The sequence below is a fragment of the Osmerus eperlanus genome, chromosome 11 (assembly GCF_963692335.1).
Source record: "Osmerus eperlanus chromosome 11, fOsmEpe2.1, whole genome shotgun sequence".
In the NCBI taxonomy this organism is placed as follows: domain Eukaryota; kingdom Metazoa; phylum Chordata; class Actinopteri; order Osmeriformes; family Osmeridae; genus Osmerus; species Osmerus eperlanus.
This window is the reverse complement of record NC_085028.1, coordinates 14,578,882-14,598,184: the sequence shown is the minus strand read 5'-3', so window position 1 is coordinate 14,598,184 and position 19,303 is coordinate 14,578,882. Positions and strand designations below refer to the sequence as shown.

At 44.6% G+C, this 19,303-nt stretch overlaps 1 protein-coding gene across 1 annotated transcript in view; it reads left to right on the top strand.

The window, feature by feature from the left end:
• The first annotated feature begins 343 nt into the window (after positions 1 to 343).
• pitpnm3 (PITPNM family member 3) overlaps positions 344 to 19,303 on the top strand; it is a 49,814-nt gene continuing 30,854 nt past the window's right edge. Inside the window, 3 exon segments of the mRNA XM_062472655.1 lie at positions 344 to 778; positions 8,338 to 8,433; positions 15,067 to 15,171. Of these exon segments, the coding sequence (XP_062328639.1) occupies positions 754 to 778; positions 8,338 to 8,433; positions 15,067 to 15,171 (226 nt within the window). The 5' untranslated portion in view covers positions 344 to 753.

Here is a 19,303-nt window from a genome sequence, read left to right as displayed (position 1 = left end):
TCTCACAGGGGTTGTAGAGATTAGCAGTACATTATCTTCTACATTCCGTATGTTGTGAGCTACAAAGGTCAGTGAACTTTTGATTATATCAGATAGGGGTACTTTTTCTTGTACAGTGAGCTTTAGCATCATGTTCAACATGCAAAATTGACCATCAGTATAACTATATCTTATAATTCAACTAATTAGATGTGATGTTATTGTTTTTTACATATTGACAATATTGAAGTTTGTTGTCTGGAGGTCATCCGTAATTATGCTGTCACATTGTCTTTTGAGCATTGGTAATTTCATATTGAAATCATCTTTTTGGGCCCCTACGAAGACCAGTTGTTTGTCAGCAAACGTAATATAATTTGTTGTGGTGAAACCGGCTTAGTCGGCACCGGTTGGACACACATCGCAGAACGGACGCCCTTCGATGGAGAACGGTAACACCACTGGAGGCAGTCGAATACTGATCCTTTCAACTGTTTCTGAGATGGCAATTGTAGAGGGGAGGGCATGAGAATTATCCGCTCAACTGCAAATACTTACAAGTGTTTTCAGCAGCAAGAGATTCGCTGTGTACATGATCTTGACTCAGTTGAATCAGAGCACAGCTGCTCATTTCAAATCCAGACTGTCAGCGTGTAGACTCTTTACTGCAGACGTTAAGGTCCAGGGACTAGAAGGACAGAGGGACGCGCACTCTGTAACTACCTGACAAAATTAACAGACTACGTCTTGGTCGCTGTTAAGACTGGAAGAAACATGTCAAATGAATCGAGAGGGAGAGGTAAGGAACCCAGTAATACGGGTATATCGCATGTGTGGGCAACAAAGGTGTTTTCTGGTGATGCCGATGTTAACAGGTAGCACGAGTCAACGTCTACCCAACCGTGCATAGGGATGCTCGGCTCGCGCGAAGTCTGAAGTAAAAACAATCTGGAGGAATGCATGTCGAGTTGATAGATTAGCCTACTTAATCAATCTTTTTTTATGAACCGTGTTAAAATGATTGGTTGTTCAGTCTGTTTGCTATTAATTTGTCATTCCAATATATATTTAGTCATTTACATTTAGTCATTTAGCAGACGCTCTTATCCAGAGCCATTATATCCATATGACGTATTAGTGTTCCAAACTAAGGTTTTGTCCAATGTATATTACCTAGCACTGGGACGCTAAGTGATGATTTGGATGTTTTCCCCATTGCAATAGCCTACAGTTACCTATGACGTCCACATATCACATGTAAGATATCACGGGAATCCAAATCCTATAGTGTCTTCACTGTATTTTGTTCAATGCAGTTGAATGTGTATAAAACTTTACTGAAACTGGAATGATTCAAAATTAATAAACATCTGGTTCTGACACTTTGGTTGGAACACTTTAAGATCGGCCCAAATACTTCAATGCACATTCAGAATTCAATCAATTAGCCTAAATAGACGTGTAAATGCACATGATTGATTTGCCTTCCATGCAAAAAGGTCTGCACGTAAACAACACTTTATGCGATCCACGTCAGTTCGACTATCAATCTCTCGAAGTCTGATAGGCTACATTATTGAATATGTTTAATTTAGCCATTGATTAAGCAAACAGATCTACGCAACAAAATAGAATGTCCCAGGGTCTTGGGTCGTTGGCAATGCTTCCCATTGGTGGTAGTTAATAGGCAATTTACTGTAGGCAATTATAAGCAATTTAATGAGCCAATATTGGCTCATTAAATTGCTTATAATTGCGGGTCGAACTACCTGAAGTCCTACGGATTATGGTGAAGCAATGTGAAGCCGAGTAAAGGTAATATTCCCCTCCACAGACGGTATCTGACAGTGCATTCTCTTTCGATCATGACATGAATTATATTGGTGCATATACGGGTGCTCTTTTAGCAGTTAATTTAAGTCACAACGCAGTGCAAATGATTAACCCATCATCAAACTAATGCCAAATATCTGGTCAGGATCATCTTCTCGAACATGATGTTTATCTTACTAAAGCCAGGAGGGCAGAAGGAGCAGTATTTTGGGGTTTGTGTCTAGCCATTTATTTTCATAGCCTCATCCACTGTAAGTCTTGTAGCACTGGTGTAGGTTTTCAGTTTAGCGTCTCCATAGTAACACTTGATGCCACCTTATTTTAGATAGATTATGATCTCAGTCTCACATACATGGAATGTCTTTTTCTTTCCTTTTCTTTTTTTTTTACAATTCACCTTTGCTTGACATTTGTGCTAAATAGTTCTCCTGTTTATAAATGGACTTTTGTGTTCATTTTCTATATTAATTGTTTGTTTTCTCCATCTCTTCGTCATTGTCTCTCTTTTACTCTATCTTCTACAGTAGCAAATCTTTCATTACCAAACAACAGCAGGGGGACTGCAAGGAAATTACATTTTGACGAGGAGAGATTGTTTTTAGGATAGACGGAGACAAACACCATATCTCATGTATAATACAAGGAGTAAATACAGTGTTGCAGGTATGAGGAAATTATGTATTTTTTTTAACATTTCAACAGAGCAAACCTTCTTAGAGTGATAGAATCAAACAGAGGATATTTTCTGCCTCGAACAGAGGATTCAGTTCCAGTCAGAGGACGTTTCTGGAGTGTTATTTGCAGGTGAAGATGTCCTGCGTGTACTGCATTGTCTGTTGTTTTTTATTCACTGGGACATTATTATCTGGTCTTCCAGTTTCTTGTCTGGTCTTTCAAGGTCTTAGCCAGTGAAGGTGTTTAAGCTAAACTTGACGATACTGAGATGTTTGTTGATAACTTAGAGATTCAGAGGGGTAGATAAACTGCACTGTTCAAAGAGGGGTCAGAAAGAATTAAAGGGTTTGTGCTCGCAAGAAAGAAAAATCCACAAGGGTGGCTCCGGGTACAAATGAGTTAATTATTAAGAGTGATTTTAGTTGGAAGAGGATTCGAAGAGTCTGATGCTTACATGTTCTCTTTTAGATCATCCTAATTGCTTTATTACAAAAATGCATAAGAGCAACATATTGCTTATTATCAGATGTCTGGCATTGGGAATTCATCTTCATACATTTTTGGTGCTTATGGAAATCTTATTTGGTCATCATCTTATATTTTAATGAGCGATGCTTCAAAGCAATACATATTTTGTTCTTCAACATCTCTTACAGGTTCTTATTAGCTTAATAATTATCTGCCCACATTAGCCATTCCTGTACTCTTTTTGGAAGAGTATTGTCAATGGATTGTCTTTTTGTTTGTTTGTTTACAACAGGGAATATATATATTCCAGTTTTATTTTCCTTACAAAAATATTGTTTCTGGTTGCTGCCCAAATGATTGTATTGTTCCTGATTTTTTACAATAATTATGATTAGCCAAAAATAGATGTGTGTGAGAGAAGTCTGTGTCTGACAGCAGTCCCTCCCTCCCTCCCTCCCTCCCTCATCACAACAATGTCAATCATTTAATCATAGTATTCCTCTTCAATCCTATAATTTTCTGTTTGCATAGCAAAACAGGACAGTCATTGCTCTCTTCAGCCCAATTGCAAAGTACTTATACTAAGTGATTTAACAGCAACTATGACCAACTATCCACATACATTGAACATGTTTTACAAAAAATAATAATGGGTTGTGCTTTTTGGCATTTGACATTTAATCTAGCAGACACTTTGGCTGAAGTTTGCAATAAAAAGCCATATACTCCCTGGGAAGCCTGCTCAACAAACCACAATACAATGTTCCCTACATTTTACAGAAGCATGTGCTAATGCATGCAGCCCCTGACCCTGTGTCATTTTACTGGAGCATGCAAAACAGTGTTAATTTGAATTTAATGGTTGTTTGTCATGGGGAAGCACGCATGGCCTGTGTTGGCAAGGGCTGTCCATGGTGCACACCAGTCCAGCTGTGAGAGGAGGTCGCAGGGAGGGCAATGCTGCTGCTACACCTGGAGTAGCCAGGCAGGGGAGGCTGGGAGAGTGGGGGACAGTTTGCATTATAAGATAGTAAAAAGCCTTTTTACATTCACAGCACATCTTTGCCTCACAAAATCTGAGGTTTTGGCTGTCCATAGTGCTTCTTACATAGATGACTTTGAAATAACTGAAGTTTTTCTTTATATCTGTGAGTGAGATGCTTTCAGAGTGTCTGAAAGTGTCTGATAAGTCTTTTTGGATTGGGCAATTACCAATTTACAGTCTCTCACAAACCCTAAACCATGGTTCATCCTGGAATTCATCATCCCAGAAAGCGGTCACATTTCTCAAGTCATCCCAAATATGTATCTAGGTTCGATTCTGTGTTGTCTTTCTCATGTTCTCCAGAAGCCACCAATCATTATTTTAGATTAACGCTGGGAAGGTTTCCTCAGTGTGCCAGGTTGTCCATTCTCCCAGCTAACCTCTGCCCCCCCACCCACCATAATCCCACCCCTTTTGACCCCTTTCCTCCTTGCACAGTGTCAGTCCCAGCATGTTTATCTTTTCATTTGACCTTGATTTTACGAGGAAAGGGTCATTGAGATACAGAATATATTTTAAAAGAGTTTCCTAGCTAAGATAGGCAGCACCAAGTCATTACACCATTTACCATAACAACATGAAAAACTGCAAATAATCTAGTAAAAGATTAACATCACTGGAGTATAGTAAAATCATAAAACGACAGCTTCAAAAACATTTACAGGTCAGGGAGTCATCCTCAAAAACCCGCACGAAAGATTTAAAAACACCAGTGTGGACAAGCTCCCACCAGTTCAAACCTGATTAACCTTGTGCTGCCTTCGGGTCACATGACCCAAAGGTTCATAACGAACCATCGTTGTGTTTACACAATTTTACACAATACAAAAACAAATAAAAATAATGTTCTTTTAACCTTCGCAATGTGGGGGGTCTGAGACAGCCCAACGGTTAAAAGAAAATACTTCACTTTGTTTTTGTATGTGGTAAAGTTGTCGCAATACGACGGTGGGTCACAATGACTGATGGGTCAGAATGACCCGAAGATAACACAAGGGTTAAGGAGTCCCAAGCTAATGGAGCAGAGTACATACAAGTCATTTTACCCAATTCTGTTCTAAACTTTGGAACAGCTAACAGGATATTATTCTGAGAACACAGCGAACATAAGACACATTTCTGGCAAATAAAAAATGCATAAACTGGTAGAACAAGCTCATGCAAATGTGATTGTTGTCGGGTTGATTATTCGAGGCACCATGCCACGGTAGATGCAACGGTAAACAGAAGATGGTCAACTTAGGCTGATGCTTTGTTTTGACGTGTTTTCTGGCTAGTGCAGGATGCTGCCAAGCACAGCTGCAGAGAGGAGGGAAGAGATCTTTCCACTGGGGTGCCATCTTGGGTATTCTTCTCGGAGAGTGACTACAGTGATTTTGCGTTTTTAATAGAGAGATCAAACCGATCCCTTGTTACTAAGAGATTCATTTCTCTCCCTCAGTTGCTTCAATAATTGATTTTAATTGTGTGTTGAGATGAGTTTTAATTGAATAGGGAGTTATTAATGTCCATGCTGATGCAGAGATCCCAGACAACCCTGTGGCTATTCTCATCTGTCATTTACAGTTGGAATTCCATGGGGTGCAGTGAAGAAGGACACATAGACACACACACGCATGTGCACACATCTGAAGTCATGCCAGCTGCTGTGGACCACACATGGTCGGGAATCCTGTGTGTTTTGGTGGTATTCGTTATACGTCCAGTCAGCGCTGTGGGATTTTAAAGCTAATATGCAGAGATCTAGTAATGGAGGTCTCCTACGGAGGTATTTACCCAGTGGCCCTGTCTATTTGGTAACAGGGAGGGTAATATTTATCTTTGCATGAAAGGTTGGCATCGTCTTACAAATACGTGCATGTCACTTGACCGTTAGAGTGCATCAGCATCTTCTGTTGTCGTCTCTCTCCCTCCCTCTCTCATTTCCTCCTAGAGGTAGAGGCGAGTGAGGATGATCATCAGTTAATTTGTTAGCTCCTCAGGGTGGGGTGGCCCCTAACGTCTGGGTTGAAGAGGGGGGATTCGCGTGCCACTGATTTGCAAATGAGGGGAGAGTCTCGGAGAGGCATTTTGGAGGGCCGTGTCATAGTGGGCCCCCGGGTCTTGAGGGAGGCTGAGCCTGGGAGAGGAGGCTTCTCGAGGAGGGCAGTGTTTCACTCGAGAGATGGTGACGCAGATTAAGATGGTGCTCCTTTTGGAGGCTGTGCTGGAGGATTCGAGATGCTGACGGTCGGGGCATGATTACGGAAACATCGAACATTCCGTATTGTAATTCTATTGCATACAATTCAAGGAAATACAGAATATAACCCTGATTTGTTGCTTATTTTGCAGACTGTTGATGGATAGAGTAAAGATTAATACACATTTATTCTTTATGCAAAACAGTTTTGTAATACTTTTCTAGCTTTTTTTTCTGTTCTATTATTTGAAACTAACAAAACAATTCTAATCTCTTTCCTTTACTTGTAATAATAGCGATTCAAGTCATGCAAGGTTTCAAATATGCTAATGTATTCAGACTCTGAATAAGAGATATGGTATTCATTTGTCGCTGTTTGATGTTTTCCTTTTTAGCATGTTTCTCATGCAGAGCCGTAAAGGTATGTATGAAAACGAAAGGAAAGAGATGAATGTGTTCAATTATAAATCTTTCAAGAGGTGTTCAAGTAATGTTTTTTCCAAGCCTGAAGACACTTTATGGAATTCACAAATTCAATAATCTTTAAGCCAAACTCCACACGAACATCCTATTTCTCTGACATCCGCAGTTTAAATTGTCATAGTATTTCTGTTTAATCATACTGATTCAGTGTGCCAAACATATATTAGACGTACATAATTACATAAACCCTCTGATCTGATTACATAATGTTTTAGTGATTTACATGTGATTTATTCCTGCCCCTTGTGGCTCTCGTGATTAATGAATTGGATTTCATCTTTTCACACTGAAAAACATATTGAGTCATAGCTGTCTAGTTGCATGGTTCCAAAGCTGGCGGGCAAAAGCTAACGTTTTAGCTGCTGATCTATTTGTCCTTTAACTCAGATAGAAAATAGCCTCTTTTCTCTCACTGCAGCCTTCTTAACAAATCCAGTGCCCTCTGTGAAGCATCCACAAGTACATGATAGTAATACAGAGCTCAAAAGGTTGCCCTATCCGTCCCTCTTTGAGTGAATAGTCAAAAACATTTGACCTGGTTGCTTCCTGCAAGAAAGGAACAGATTAATTCCAGAAGAGAGAGCAAGAAAGGTGTGGGAGAGAGAGAGAGGCTACATGGAGGCTGGAGAAGACCAGTAATGGTGGCTTAACCCCATTGTTTGAACAGACAAAAGGTAAATGTTTAGAGAATGTAACTTGGATGGATGTAAGTAAGGATGGATGTAAAATAACCAGGAGCTGAGATCCCGCTGGGTTGGTATCTGAGTTGGTTACCATCGGCTCAGATGGTGAGGCACTGTGTCTCTCGATGCTGGGTGACGTCACTCGACTCTTGTAAGTGCCGTGGTTTTCTCTCTCCTTCCTCCTCTCATGTGGTTAGGAAAAATGGTGCATCGTTTTCTTCCGAGGGTTTGTTTTTTAGCAGTGAACGTTTGTCCGTCACTGACAGTTTAACCGGAGTAATTGCAGAGAACCTGTGCTGTGATGAATCAATGTGACAGTGACATTTTGTCACTTTTACTTGACGCCGATGTTGTTTGAACTCCTTGAAAAAGCACATTTGATGTGTGATTTGGCTCTCAAAAGAAAATCTTTCTGCATACCTAGACAAAACAATAACATTGAATGCATAATAATGATAATAATGCATAGCAACCATCAGGATATAAAATAGTTCACTCTGAGTATGTGCATCAGAGCTGAAAGAAGCTGGGTGGGGCCCACACAGAGGGAGATGGGTCAGCATGGGAAAAGAGTCATTGAGTTAATTGACTCTCACACAGTAAGACTCAGTACTCAGAGTGTTGCCTTTATATAGCAATACTATACTGAATCATCTGAGAATAGGGCTTCATCAATGTATGTTTAATTCCTTTTTTCAGTGGGTCATGTAAAGGAAATCTATCTTTGAGATCAATTTAAAGAGATAGCATCTCCTAAGAGTTCAGACTGATAGCAAAGTCAATACTAAACAAGGCAAGGAAGAGACAGTGAGGAGGGTTTAAATCTGCTTAATTAATCTGTCCTTTAGTCAAACGTTCCAACTTTATTCGTATTGTTTTACAAGCATGTCACAAAGGTGATCTGGTGTAGGGTGCGACACCAGGCGTGCTTTAACTGCTGCTGTTCACTGGCATTAAAAAGATATATATTTTTCTTCTTGCCCACACAGCTCCCTCACGCAAATACAGCGCCTCCCACTGGCGGATGCAGAACATCGCGCAGGAGTCGGTGGACAGCTCGGACGAGGAGTTTTTCGACGCCCGAGGTTGGTATGAGACACTCACCCATGATATCAGCAGACAACCTCAGTCCAACTCTCTCATTCGTCCCTCATATCTTTTCGTCCCCGGACCATCATCCTCTTATCTGTCTTCCTTAGAGCCTATGGAGTAGTGCTCTGCCCCATCAAATGAGCCGGCCAGAGGCCTGCTTTGTAGACTGCTTGGGTGAAACCCCAGAATGTAATATTCTGCAGGTCTTTTGAACGGGGAATACAAAAGTCAGCTGTAATGAATGACTCACATGACACCTGTGAGTTTTCTGTAAGAAAAGGATGGGGTCTAGGTTGTAGAGGTTGTTTTCATTTCTGTGTTGATTTAATAATAAAAAAAAGAGGTTGAGGCAAGGAGGTTGATTGCTAATGCTTGCCCCCCACATCGGTGAGGTGGTCCTGGTAGTTGGTAGGTCTCTCTGGTATATTTTTCCACAGGTACACTTGCACTTATAGCAGTTCATGTTGTTTAATTGTAACTTGTTTAACTACATGCTCTTATGGTTCTTCCCTTTGGCACTTATTTTGGTTGTTCACAATGTGTGCTTCATGTTTTGGCTACTCGCAATGTTTTGTGGCTATCTCGTTGTTATGATCAGTGACCTATGCACTTTGTAAAGCTCTCTCTTGGAAGTCGCTTTGGATAAAAGCGTCTGCTAAATGAATAAATGTAAATGTAAATGTATGTGGAGCGGTTAGCAGATGATTGCTGAGGGGGCTCGAAGGAGTGCTCAGGGTACAGTACACAGCCCTGACAGGTGGGTTATTGTCCTTCACAGCAGGCTACTTGAACGTCATGAGTGGATTGGAGACTATATTTGTCTTTGCAACTGAGAGAAATCTGAGTGGCGTGGTTCTTCTGGGGTGTGATAGTCTATCACATCTTAATTGCCTTTCATTTGAATGGATTTCCCATCTCTGAGTCAATCTCCTTTCTGAGTTTGGCGTCGCGGAAGTATCTCCCTCCTGTTGAACTGTTGACTAGGAATGTAATCGGTGTTTTCAGTGTTAGCCATGCCAAAACGTTCTTTTCACAGTTGCTTCACAAGCTCAGAGCCTCCATCTGCTACAGCTCTAGGAACAGTCATGTGATAATGCACAGGCCTCCCATTGAACGTGGAACGTGGTACATCAGGGGGATCGGCGGCTGTGTTGTTTCAATATCGAGACGCTCGTTTGCATGGCATTGGGAAAATCAACCGATAGTATGTGTTGTTTGATGATGTCATTCTTTCTCCGTGCGTTTGTTGTCAGCAACACAGTGATTATTGTCTCTGTGGAGAGCATAGTGGGTTTTGGACTGTCAGTCCAATCAGTGCGAGCGTGTCTGACAATCAGACACGCTCGCACTGCATTATTCAAATGCACGCTCGTGTCCTTTCCCCTCGCCAAAGGCAGGGAGTGTGACTTTATTGTGGTTGGGAAATGAACGGCAGGACTATTCAGTGTAATCAACGACCTGTCGGTTTCCACGTCTGTCTTTAATGAGACACGTTCCTCATTCATATGTAAAGAGGGATTTCATCCCCTTCATGCAACAGGAAAACTTAAATTAAAACTCCAGATGTTAGAGACAAAGTGTCTCTCTGCTCTTTTCGTCTACTTTCATGTTGGATTGCCAATGTTGGATGGGTCAACAGGCTTTGTAGGGTTTCTAAGATTTACCAATTGCATCTCATCTTCATCATTTTATTGATGAATCATTTGTATATAGCCTATAGTGTTTTGAAGTACTGTGGTAGGATTTGAAAAAACCTTAGGCAAAGCTTTCAAGCTTACATGAAAGCATTCATATCTCAATCAATGATTATAGGGGAAATAAAAAAAACAAAGGCCCAGAGGAAGAACCATTTGGTAAACATGAAATGCAGACCGTTCACAATGAGCTGTATTATTGAGTGGCGGATAGACAGGTAGATTAGAGTTCCTTGGGCAGTTTCAGAGAGGGACCTCATCTCACATTACCGGTAGAGCAACAACAGACAAGCTCTCTCACAAGACATAACAGCAATGGTAATATTAAATATATTCTGTCTGGCTAATACACTGTTGAGGATAGACAGGTGGCTTCAAATCACTTTGGTACTAAGCTTATTATTGACAAGATTATTTACAAAGTCTTAAAAGTCACATAATTTGTTTTTGTAATTCAGGTATGTATAATATCACAGTTTGTGACTTCCTCTCTCGCTTGAAACAGCTTTTATTGACAAACATGGAGGGAAATAGGGAAAATAAAAGAGCATTATCTTCAGCAATAAAGAGGCACAGAGAGAGAGGGGGGGGGGGGGGGTGGACCACATTTGGCCACTCCAAACATCACGACCAGCATCTGGGAATTGTATTTATTTTTGCTATGATTAATGACTTCACCCACGCTGTAAAGCTGCCCGCGGAGAGAGTGAAACCAGGAAAAGGTATAAAAGTACGATCAGTGCTATGCTAAACAGATGACCTCTCCTGCCTTCGCTACTGTCAGCGTCGGCGGGCTCCAGAGCCTGTGATGACTCAGGCGTCTGCCTCCTCGTTAGCTCCTCGTGATGCGGAGGAAGCCCCGTCCTCCAGGGCTCTGCATTAGATACGTAAACGTTATCCCCGAAGCCCTCCGCCAGCACTCTGCAGATGTCTACGTTTCACTTGAATAGGAGACTGATAGGAGAACGTGTCCACGACTTTAAACCGTGTGTTGGAACGCAGAAAAACACATCAGGCGTCACATCGCCATTGATTTTTTATTGATTTGCTTTTCTCCTGGTTAAATGTCAGGTTCTGGTAATTGTCATTCAGACAATGACAAATGCTTGGACGTTGCTGTCAGCATCATAGGTCTCATGGCCCCTGGTTTAAGGGCTCTTCAAGCTCTGCTGATTCTGTGTGCAGGTGTACACAGCTTAGAGGTTTTTAGTTTAATCGGGCGGAGCTGGAGTGTCAGGAAATGAAAAAAAGGCGCGCAATGACAATAATTACTTTCGATCAGACCACCAAATACAGAATAAACCAAAGAGCCCTTCTAGAAAATGTAAGAAGTAGAAAGGACAGATATTTGTGGAAAAAGTAAGTGGAAAGTAAAAAGTTGTCAGAAATTTTTTACAGAACGGCTGACTTTATTTTAGCGACTATCTTCATTAAGGATGCAGTGTTACATTGTTCTATCTCAGTTGAATCGACAGCCTGATTCACAAACAGCACATTTGAATAGTTGTCTACTGGAGTGTCAAATGAGTCAGGCTGCACAGAGGGTGCGGTATTACACAGCGCTGCCTTGTTCCTTATTCTCATACCTCCAGCGGGATGTGGATTCTTGTTGGGAAGTCTTTGCCTCCGCCTGTGTGCTGAGTGTCTGTAAACTGCTGTAAGCACTGTGGCAGTTGGGACACTTAATGGATTTCTCTACAAGGGCGTAGGATTTACTATGACATTGGGGGGACATATTGACCCGATATCTTCTCCCCCTCATTCCTTCACATATACCAAAGGTGTGCCCTGGTCAAGAACCGTCTGGTGGTCCCACTGCTCAAGAGCGCCCGCTCCCAACCCAAGCTCTTGATCCTCAGCTCTTTGTGTCGAGGAGATTCACCAGAAGCCTAGGCTCTGAGCTTGGCTTTTTACCATTATGGAGACAGATGGTAGCAATAGACTTGCCGTCGACACACACGCACGCACACACACACACCTTACCCCCCAGGACATGTTCTCCTTCAGTGGTTCCATACAGTGTGCGTACCAGGAGAGAATGAAAGTCTGCTGTTCATCATGAGCAGCCCACCACGGAGCAGTGGCGCTCCGTGGTGGGCCTTCTGAAGCGTGCACCTGCTCACCTGTCACTCTCTTTATTGACACGCGCTGTTTACAATGTGCGGCGCTGCTAATCCAGATCTGTAATCGCATGCAACATGCATTTGAATGATGGGGGGAAGTGTGCCTATTCATATGATGCTCACTGTTTGTTCCTTGAGCCTGTGGTGATGCGGAGCAGAAATAAATGACTGCCTGAGATTAATTTATTTCTCTGTGATGGTAGGGCTACTGTTTCATCCAGCCATTTTTCAATCCATTACTGAGTCCTAATCACAATTTACATGTTTGTATTACACTGAGGTAAGGATTGAATGTGGCCTGGGAACCAGACAAATCTGCTAGTTCATGGTTTATTTGCTTGGCAGATTGGTCTGGCCACCCTCCCTGTCAAACAGATTTCCGTCTGACCAGAATCTGGTCTGGCCAATCACAACCTTTTATCTGATCTGAGGTGGGTTTAATACGATAACCTCTCAGTTCACTTTCCATCGACCGTTGGAAACAGGTGCAGACCCCATATCAGGTTGTGCAGTAGCCTACTTATAAATTCCCCAAACATTGCGAGCAGCCAAAACATGAAGCATACATTGTGGAAAACCAAATAAGTGCCAAAGGGAAGAACCATAAGAGCATGCAGTTAAACAAGTTACAATTGAACAACATGAAACTCCCCACAAGAGTGCAAGAGTGTACCTGTAGAAAAAACTATCAACAGTAAAATATTTCACAGCGAGTACAAGAATTTGAAACCGTTACAACTAACCAACAAGAGCAACAAGTCTCTCAATATGAGTCATTGTGATCCTGGAGGGAACATCAGGTCCAGCCAAGCATTCCTAAGTGCCGTTGTACTCCCGGAACAAGTGCGTCTTGAGCCTTTTCTTGAAGGTGGGGAGACAGTCAGTGTCCCTGATGGAGGTGGGGAATTGATTCCACCAAAGGGTTGGTGTACGTCAGTGATTGGTTGGATCCCTCATGTAGATTTAGATCCTTGTAGAAGGTTTCAGGCGGAATGTCAGCATGGTGATCCAACTGTCTCCTTTCCACCTCGTCTGTGTCATTCGGCCTGCCTGACACGCCTGTCTTTCCTCTGAGGGGAAAACCAGTGATAAATCGGGACCGTCGCTGCGGATGTCATCGTCCGAGAGAGACTTTTTCTCCGCTTCTTGTCCTCGTCCATCCATCACCCACGCCCCTTCATTTGTCCTCTTGACTTGTTTTTCTCCTGTTAGGGTTCATGTCCCATCAGACAAATCCGTTTTGCTGTGCAAACTGGAAATGTAATGTACAGAGCTGCACGTGGCTGACACTGTGTTATCAGGGAGACAAACTGTTCACCAGCTCACGGCTGCGGCTGCGATAGGATCTGGAAGAGGCTTGGGTCAGGGTCGTTTTTCACCAGTGTATTCTAATCTGTCCTCCATCCATTTTTTCCCCTCTCCTCTCCTCCTCAGCGATCCGCCTACCAATTTCGACTTCCATATTTCTCGTGCTATTTATCTCGTCTACCCTACATTGTGACCTAAAAGGGTTGAGTTATGCCTGCCCCGGCCACCCCCCCACCCCCCTCAGATTCCAGAAAATGATCACGTAAATTACCAAATAAAGAGGCTATCGTTGCTATTCTGGGTCTTTCATGATTGCGATAGTGATGAAGAAGTGATGAAGTCGCAATATTAAATGCTTTCCGTGTCCTTGTTTTGTGCTATCACTGCCTTCCTGTGTTTCTCTCTCGCCCTCGCTCTCCAAGCTGTCTGGATGAAGGATGTTTCCGGATCTCTTCTCTCTCCTCCGCAGACGACAGTCACAGGGAAATCTCCTCTGTTCTTCTTACTCCAGACAGGCTTGTGATTTCCGATGGCTGTCATCCTTATCCTCTTGGTGTTGAAACAATGTTATTTTAAGATTTTGTTTTTTACGCTTTGGGTGGATTGTTCGACTGATCTCATAGCGCTGGAATATCTCTTCGGAGCATTCCTTGTTCCTGCCCTGGTCCCTTCTCTCTACCTGAAAACACATTTCACACCTCGCAGGAATTGAGTTGTGTATGTATGTAAGCTTCTTGCGTCGTCCTGCTTCTTCAGAAGTGAGAGTGAGACACTGCATCAAGTCGTGTGCATGTGATGTATACCTGCAGGTATACATCACATGCTCCAGGGCGCACGTGTGCACGCGTGCAAACCGTTTGTGTTTGTATGTACGACATGCAGTACAAAAAATATACTATCTTTCTAGATGTCCACAACCTGAATGGGAAAACACTGGAGGGTGGGAGTGACGAGGAGAGAGAGGAGAGAGAGGGAGACAGCTTGTGGCCCGTGGGCTCCTCTCAGTGTGATTGAAGTGGACAGCCCCCGCAGAGCCCCATCGAGGCCCATCTGAGAAGTTAGACAGAGTGGGTGTGAAAGCGTCGCGTGTTGGACATGCTGTGTCGGCCTCTTGGAGACAGCTCCTTCATGCTCTCTGCTTGCCGCTGACCAAACCGACCAGCGCAGCTGACAAGCTCTCCGGTCCTCCTCGTCATTAGCATATCATGCTGTCATTTTCTATTGGCTCCAGATCTCCTCAGATGGAAAGTCTGAGCTTCATCTGTGGCTACAAGGTAGATGACGTCATCGCCCGTCCCTCTAAGTTTGGAGAGGAGTCCCAAATGAAAAACACTTCATGAGTGGCTCTGTATTAGCTGCTGAACTATGCTGTCCTTGCTTTCCTTGACACGATGCAACTTCCTTGTCTTACGTGTCTGTCCGTGTGTGTGTGTGTCTGTGTGTGTGGGTGTGTGTGTGGCTGTGTGTGTGTGTGTGTTCGGGTCTGTGTGTGTCCCAGCAGATGTGCTGGAGGGGAAAAGTGCCATGCTGCTGGGTATGAGCCAGTGGAACTCCAACGACCTGGTAGAGCAGATAGAGACCCTGGGCCACATGGACCACTCTCAAGGTAGGCCTGACACAAGCGCACAGTCACACACACTCTCGCACACTCTCGCACACACACACACACTACCTTTTCTTTGTATCATTGTCTTTTACTTGATTTTCGTATCACTATAATGTGTTTTCACAGACATTTTAGCCATAGCAAAACCACAACCAATAAAACCTACAGTACTGTGTATTAAAGTGTCTATGAAAAGCCTGGTGGTTCAGTTGCTCTGTTGGTTGATGGTTTATTGATCTCATAACTCCCTGTTCTCATGAGCTGCTCCTGCAGGAGAAAGCAACTTATCTTGCGGATCGCCCCTTCCCATCAGCCAGTGCTTTGAGTTCCTCATGGAGATTTGCTCTTTATTTGTCTAATCTTGATTTATCATTCCTTGCCGTGCCCCGAATTCAAATCCCCGAAGTCTTCCTGTCTTGACTGTCGTCTTGGCTACGTAGTGACAGGCGTTGCCTTGAGGAAGCAGCTTCCCACATAATCCAATTAGCTCCCCGCTAACTTTACCCTCCACCTCCGCCTCGCTTTAATGGCAGTGACAGTGTTTATCAATCCGCAACTCCAGATAAGATGTTTCTTTTCAATTAAAACAGAAATGGAAGCAGGAAATAAATGAATTAATGTCCATATGGTCTGATTTATCTGGCAGGATCACTAATGAGCTACTGGGCTGTGAAGGGTGAAACAGCCTCTTTGGCCATGCACTCTAGATTTCCGTTTTGTAAAAGTTGTTAGAAGATTAGGAAAACACTTCCCTCATTACTGAGCTCTGGAGGCTCCATGTCATATTTTATGTTTTGCTGCATTAAGCCGAAAGCCTCAGTAGTGAACCATGTAATAAACCCAGGAGCTAGACTTCAGAGGAACGTTTGGTAGTCGAGGCGAGCCAGTCCAGCAGCCTCGGAAGAACACTGGAATTCCTACCACACTGAGGTTTCAATTGGGATTTTAAGTCACAACAAAAGGCCTCAACGTCAGATTATTGACTCTCCCGACCTCCTCTCTGCTTTACTCATTCGACTCTGTTGGCTGAGCCAATAGGGGATGGAACGCAGAGTTTGAGAAGAGGCTGACGGAGAGATAAAGAGCCAGTCGTGCACTGTGAATCAACCGTGTCAGGGTCTGGGACGTATCTCGTCCGTGTCCGCCTCGCTGCATGGCTCTGGTCCCTGTGCTCGCTGTGTGGGACAGGAACAGGACCTCACTGGGTGGCCTGCTCCCCTGTGCTCCCCTGTGCTTCACTGTTCTCCACTGTGCTCCCCTGTGCTTCACTGTGCTCCCCTGTGCTTCACTGTGCTCCCCTGTGCTCCCCTGTGCTCCCCTGTGCTCCCCTGTGCTTCACTGTGCTCCCCTGTGCTCCCCTGTGCTTCACTGTGCTCCCCTGTGCTCCACTGTGCTCCCCTGTGCTCCCCTGTGCTTCACTGTGCTCCCCTGTGCTTCACTGTGCTCCACTGTGCTCCCCTGTGCTTCACTGTGCTCCCCTGTGCTTCACTGTGCTCCCCTGTGCTCCCCTGTGCTCCCCTGTGCTTCACTGTTCTCCACTGTGCTCCCCTGTGCTTCACTGTGCTCCCCTGTGCTCCACTGTGCTCCCCTGTGCTTCACTGTGCTCCACTGTGCTCCCCTGTGCTCCCCTGTGCTTCACTGTGCTCCCCTGTGCTCCCCTGTGCTCCACTGTGCTCCCCTGTGCTCCACTGTGCTCCCCTGTGCTCCCCTGTGCTCCACTGTGCTCCCCTGTGCTCCCCTGTGCTTCACTGTGCTCCCCTGTGCTCCCCTGTGCTCCACTGTGCTCCCCTGTGCTCCCCTGTGCTCCACTGTGCTCCCCTGTGCTCCACTGTGCTCCCCTGTGCTCCGATGTGCTTCACTGTGCTCCACTGTGCTCCCCTGTGCTCCCCTGTGCTCCACTGTGCTCCACTGTGCTCCCCTGTGCTCCCCTGTGCTTCACTGTGCTCCCCTGTGCTCCACTGTACTCAACTGTGCTTCACTGTGCTCCCCTGTGCTCCCCTGTGCTCCACTGTGCTTCACTGTGCTCCCCTGTGCTCCCCTGTGCTCCACTGTGCTCCCCTGTGCTCCACTGTGCTCCACTGTGCTCCCCTGTGCTCCCCTGTGCTCCACTGTGCTCCCCTGTGCTCCCCTGTGCTCCCCTGTGCTCCACTGTGCTCCCCTGTGCTCCACTGTGCTCCCCTGTGCTCCCCTGTGCTCCACTGTGCTCCCCTGTGCTCCCCTGTGCTCCACTGTGCTCCCCTGTGCTCCCCTGTGCTCCACTGTGCTCCCCTGTGCTACGCTGCATGAGAGGAAGGAGGCGAGCCTCTCAGTCATACGGGAAACTACACAATTTGCCCTAACAACACACAAGGAGGATCTTCTCTGACATCCACTGTGTGTTTTTACCCTTTGTCGAGGGTTAGGGTTACAGTTGTCGAGGCTAGAGAAGAGATGGGCGTGTGCTTTCAAACTTTTTGTAATTGCAGTGCCATACAACTGGAGCTAATTACGGCACATTAACTCAACTTGAGCGCATCAAAGGCCTTGAATCCTGTTGTCACTTTGTAAATTAAATTGGGATTTAGCTTTGACGTGTACGGAAGGATCAAAGTCGAACGTCTAACAACATTATGCGCACTGAATGGAAAATAATTTTTCAACCCAAGGTTCTGCATATGTATACGGTATATCAGTATGGTGTTAAGAATGTGAATGCAGTACATAGATGCTTGTGACACGTACCACTTAAACTCAAACAGGCTGTTAGTCTGTGAGTGTGCTGGTGCATCCTAGCCCCATCTGCGGCCCTCCTGGCTGGCCTTGATGGTTTCAGTAGCTGGAGTACAGCAAGAGCGAGGCTACGGCCTGCAGAGATGAAACAAGCCGCTTGCCGCATCAGATGAGTGGTAAATGTCAGCAGCAACTCTGGATGGGGAGGAACCATGATCAACACCAGTGGGACCTGGATGACCTGATCACGGTGCTGTCATAATAGAGGCCATGTCATCGACTCCCATCACAGCCTGCAGATGATGTCCTACACTGGGGATGAGGTCATGTTGAGTTAGGGCCCCATCTCACAAGTGTACGTTTCACTGTCCTCCAACATCCAGTCATGATCTTCCTGTATGGTATGGTCTTTGTGTAATATGTCATTTTTATGTCAGATATAAATATGGTCAGCTAACTATGAAACAGAGGGTGTGCTGGTAATGTGCTGCCCAGTACCACACTGTGCTCTGTGCTGATGACCTTGCTGTGACAGAACAAGATGCTGTGCTCATTAGTGTACAATATTATTCGTGACAGAAATGGCCTGGCCTTTTACACAGGCAGGTCTGCAGTAGTAAAAAACATAATTATGTCTTCCGAAACTTAGTATCCGGTTTCAGCCTGTGTGTGTTTGTCAGCTGTTTTTACGTTTCATCTCACACGTTTGTCAGGCCCTTAGAGACAGAAACCAATTTGTCTGCTGGTCCCAGGAGATGTTTTTTTAATTGAGCCTAATTTAATTGTTTGTTGTGTTAATTGTGTTTAAGGATTTGGGTTGTGATAAGCGGTTAGTGTGTTCCCTACTTGTTCGTGAACATGTGTGTCTGAGTCTGGGTGACGGCTGGAGCAGGGAACTGGTCGTTTAGGGACCTCAATCCGTCACGGTGTCTCTCAGTGCTTTAATGCATACTCTCTGGAAACCGTCAGACCACTCCCTGATACCAACATCAGCTCGCCAGCCGTCTCCCTCCTCTCATTTACTTTCTCACTTCATTACTGTTTAATTAGTGTCAATGAGTGATCCATCTGATTAGCCAGTCATTAGTGCCTGGATGCAAATGGTTGCCTGATCCCGTTCATCGGAGCATTGTGTTGGGGAGAAAAACGGTTCCCCAGGGTAGCATCGTATGGAAGATGACAACTGTGACAGCCAGGAATCCACACATACCCAACAAACTGAGAAGAAAGGGAGCGTCTGTAAACGCCCGGCTGTCAACACACCAGTCACTGTTCCATGCTCGTCCCTGTCTCTCTTTCCATCATCCTCTCCCTGTCCCTCACCCTTCCACGCTCTCCCACTCTCTCCCTGTCCCTCACCCTTCCACCCTCTCCCCCTCTCTCCCTGTCCCTCACCCTTCCACCCTCTCCCCCTGTCCCTCAC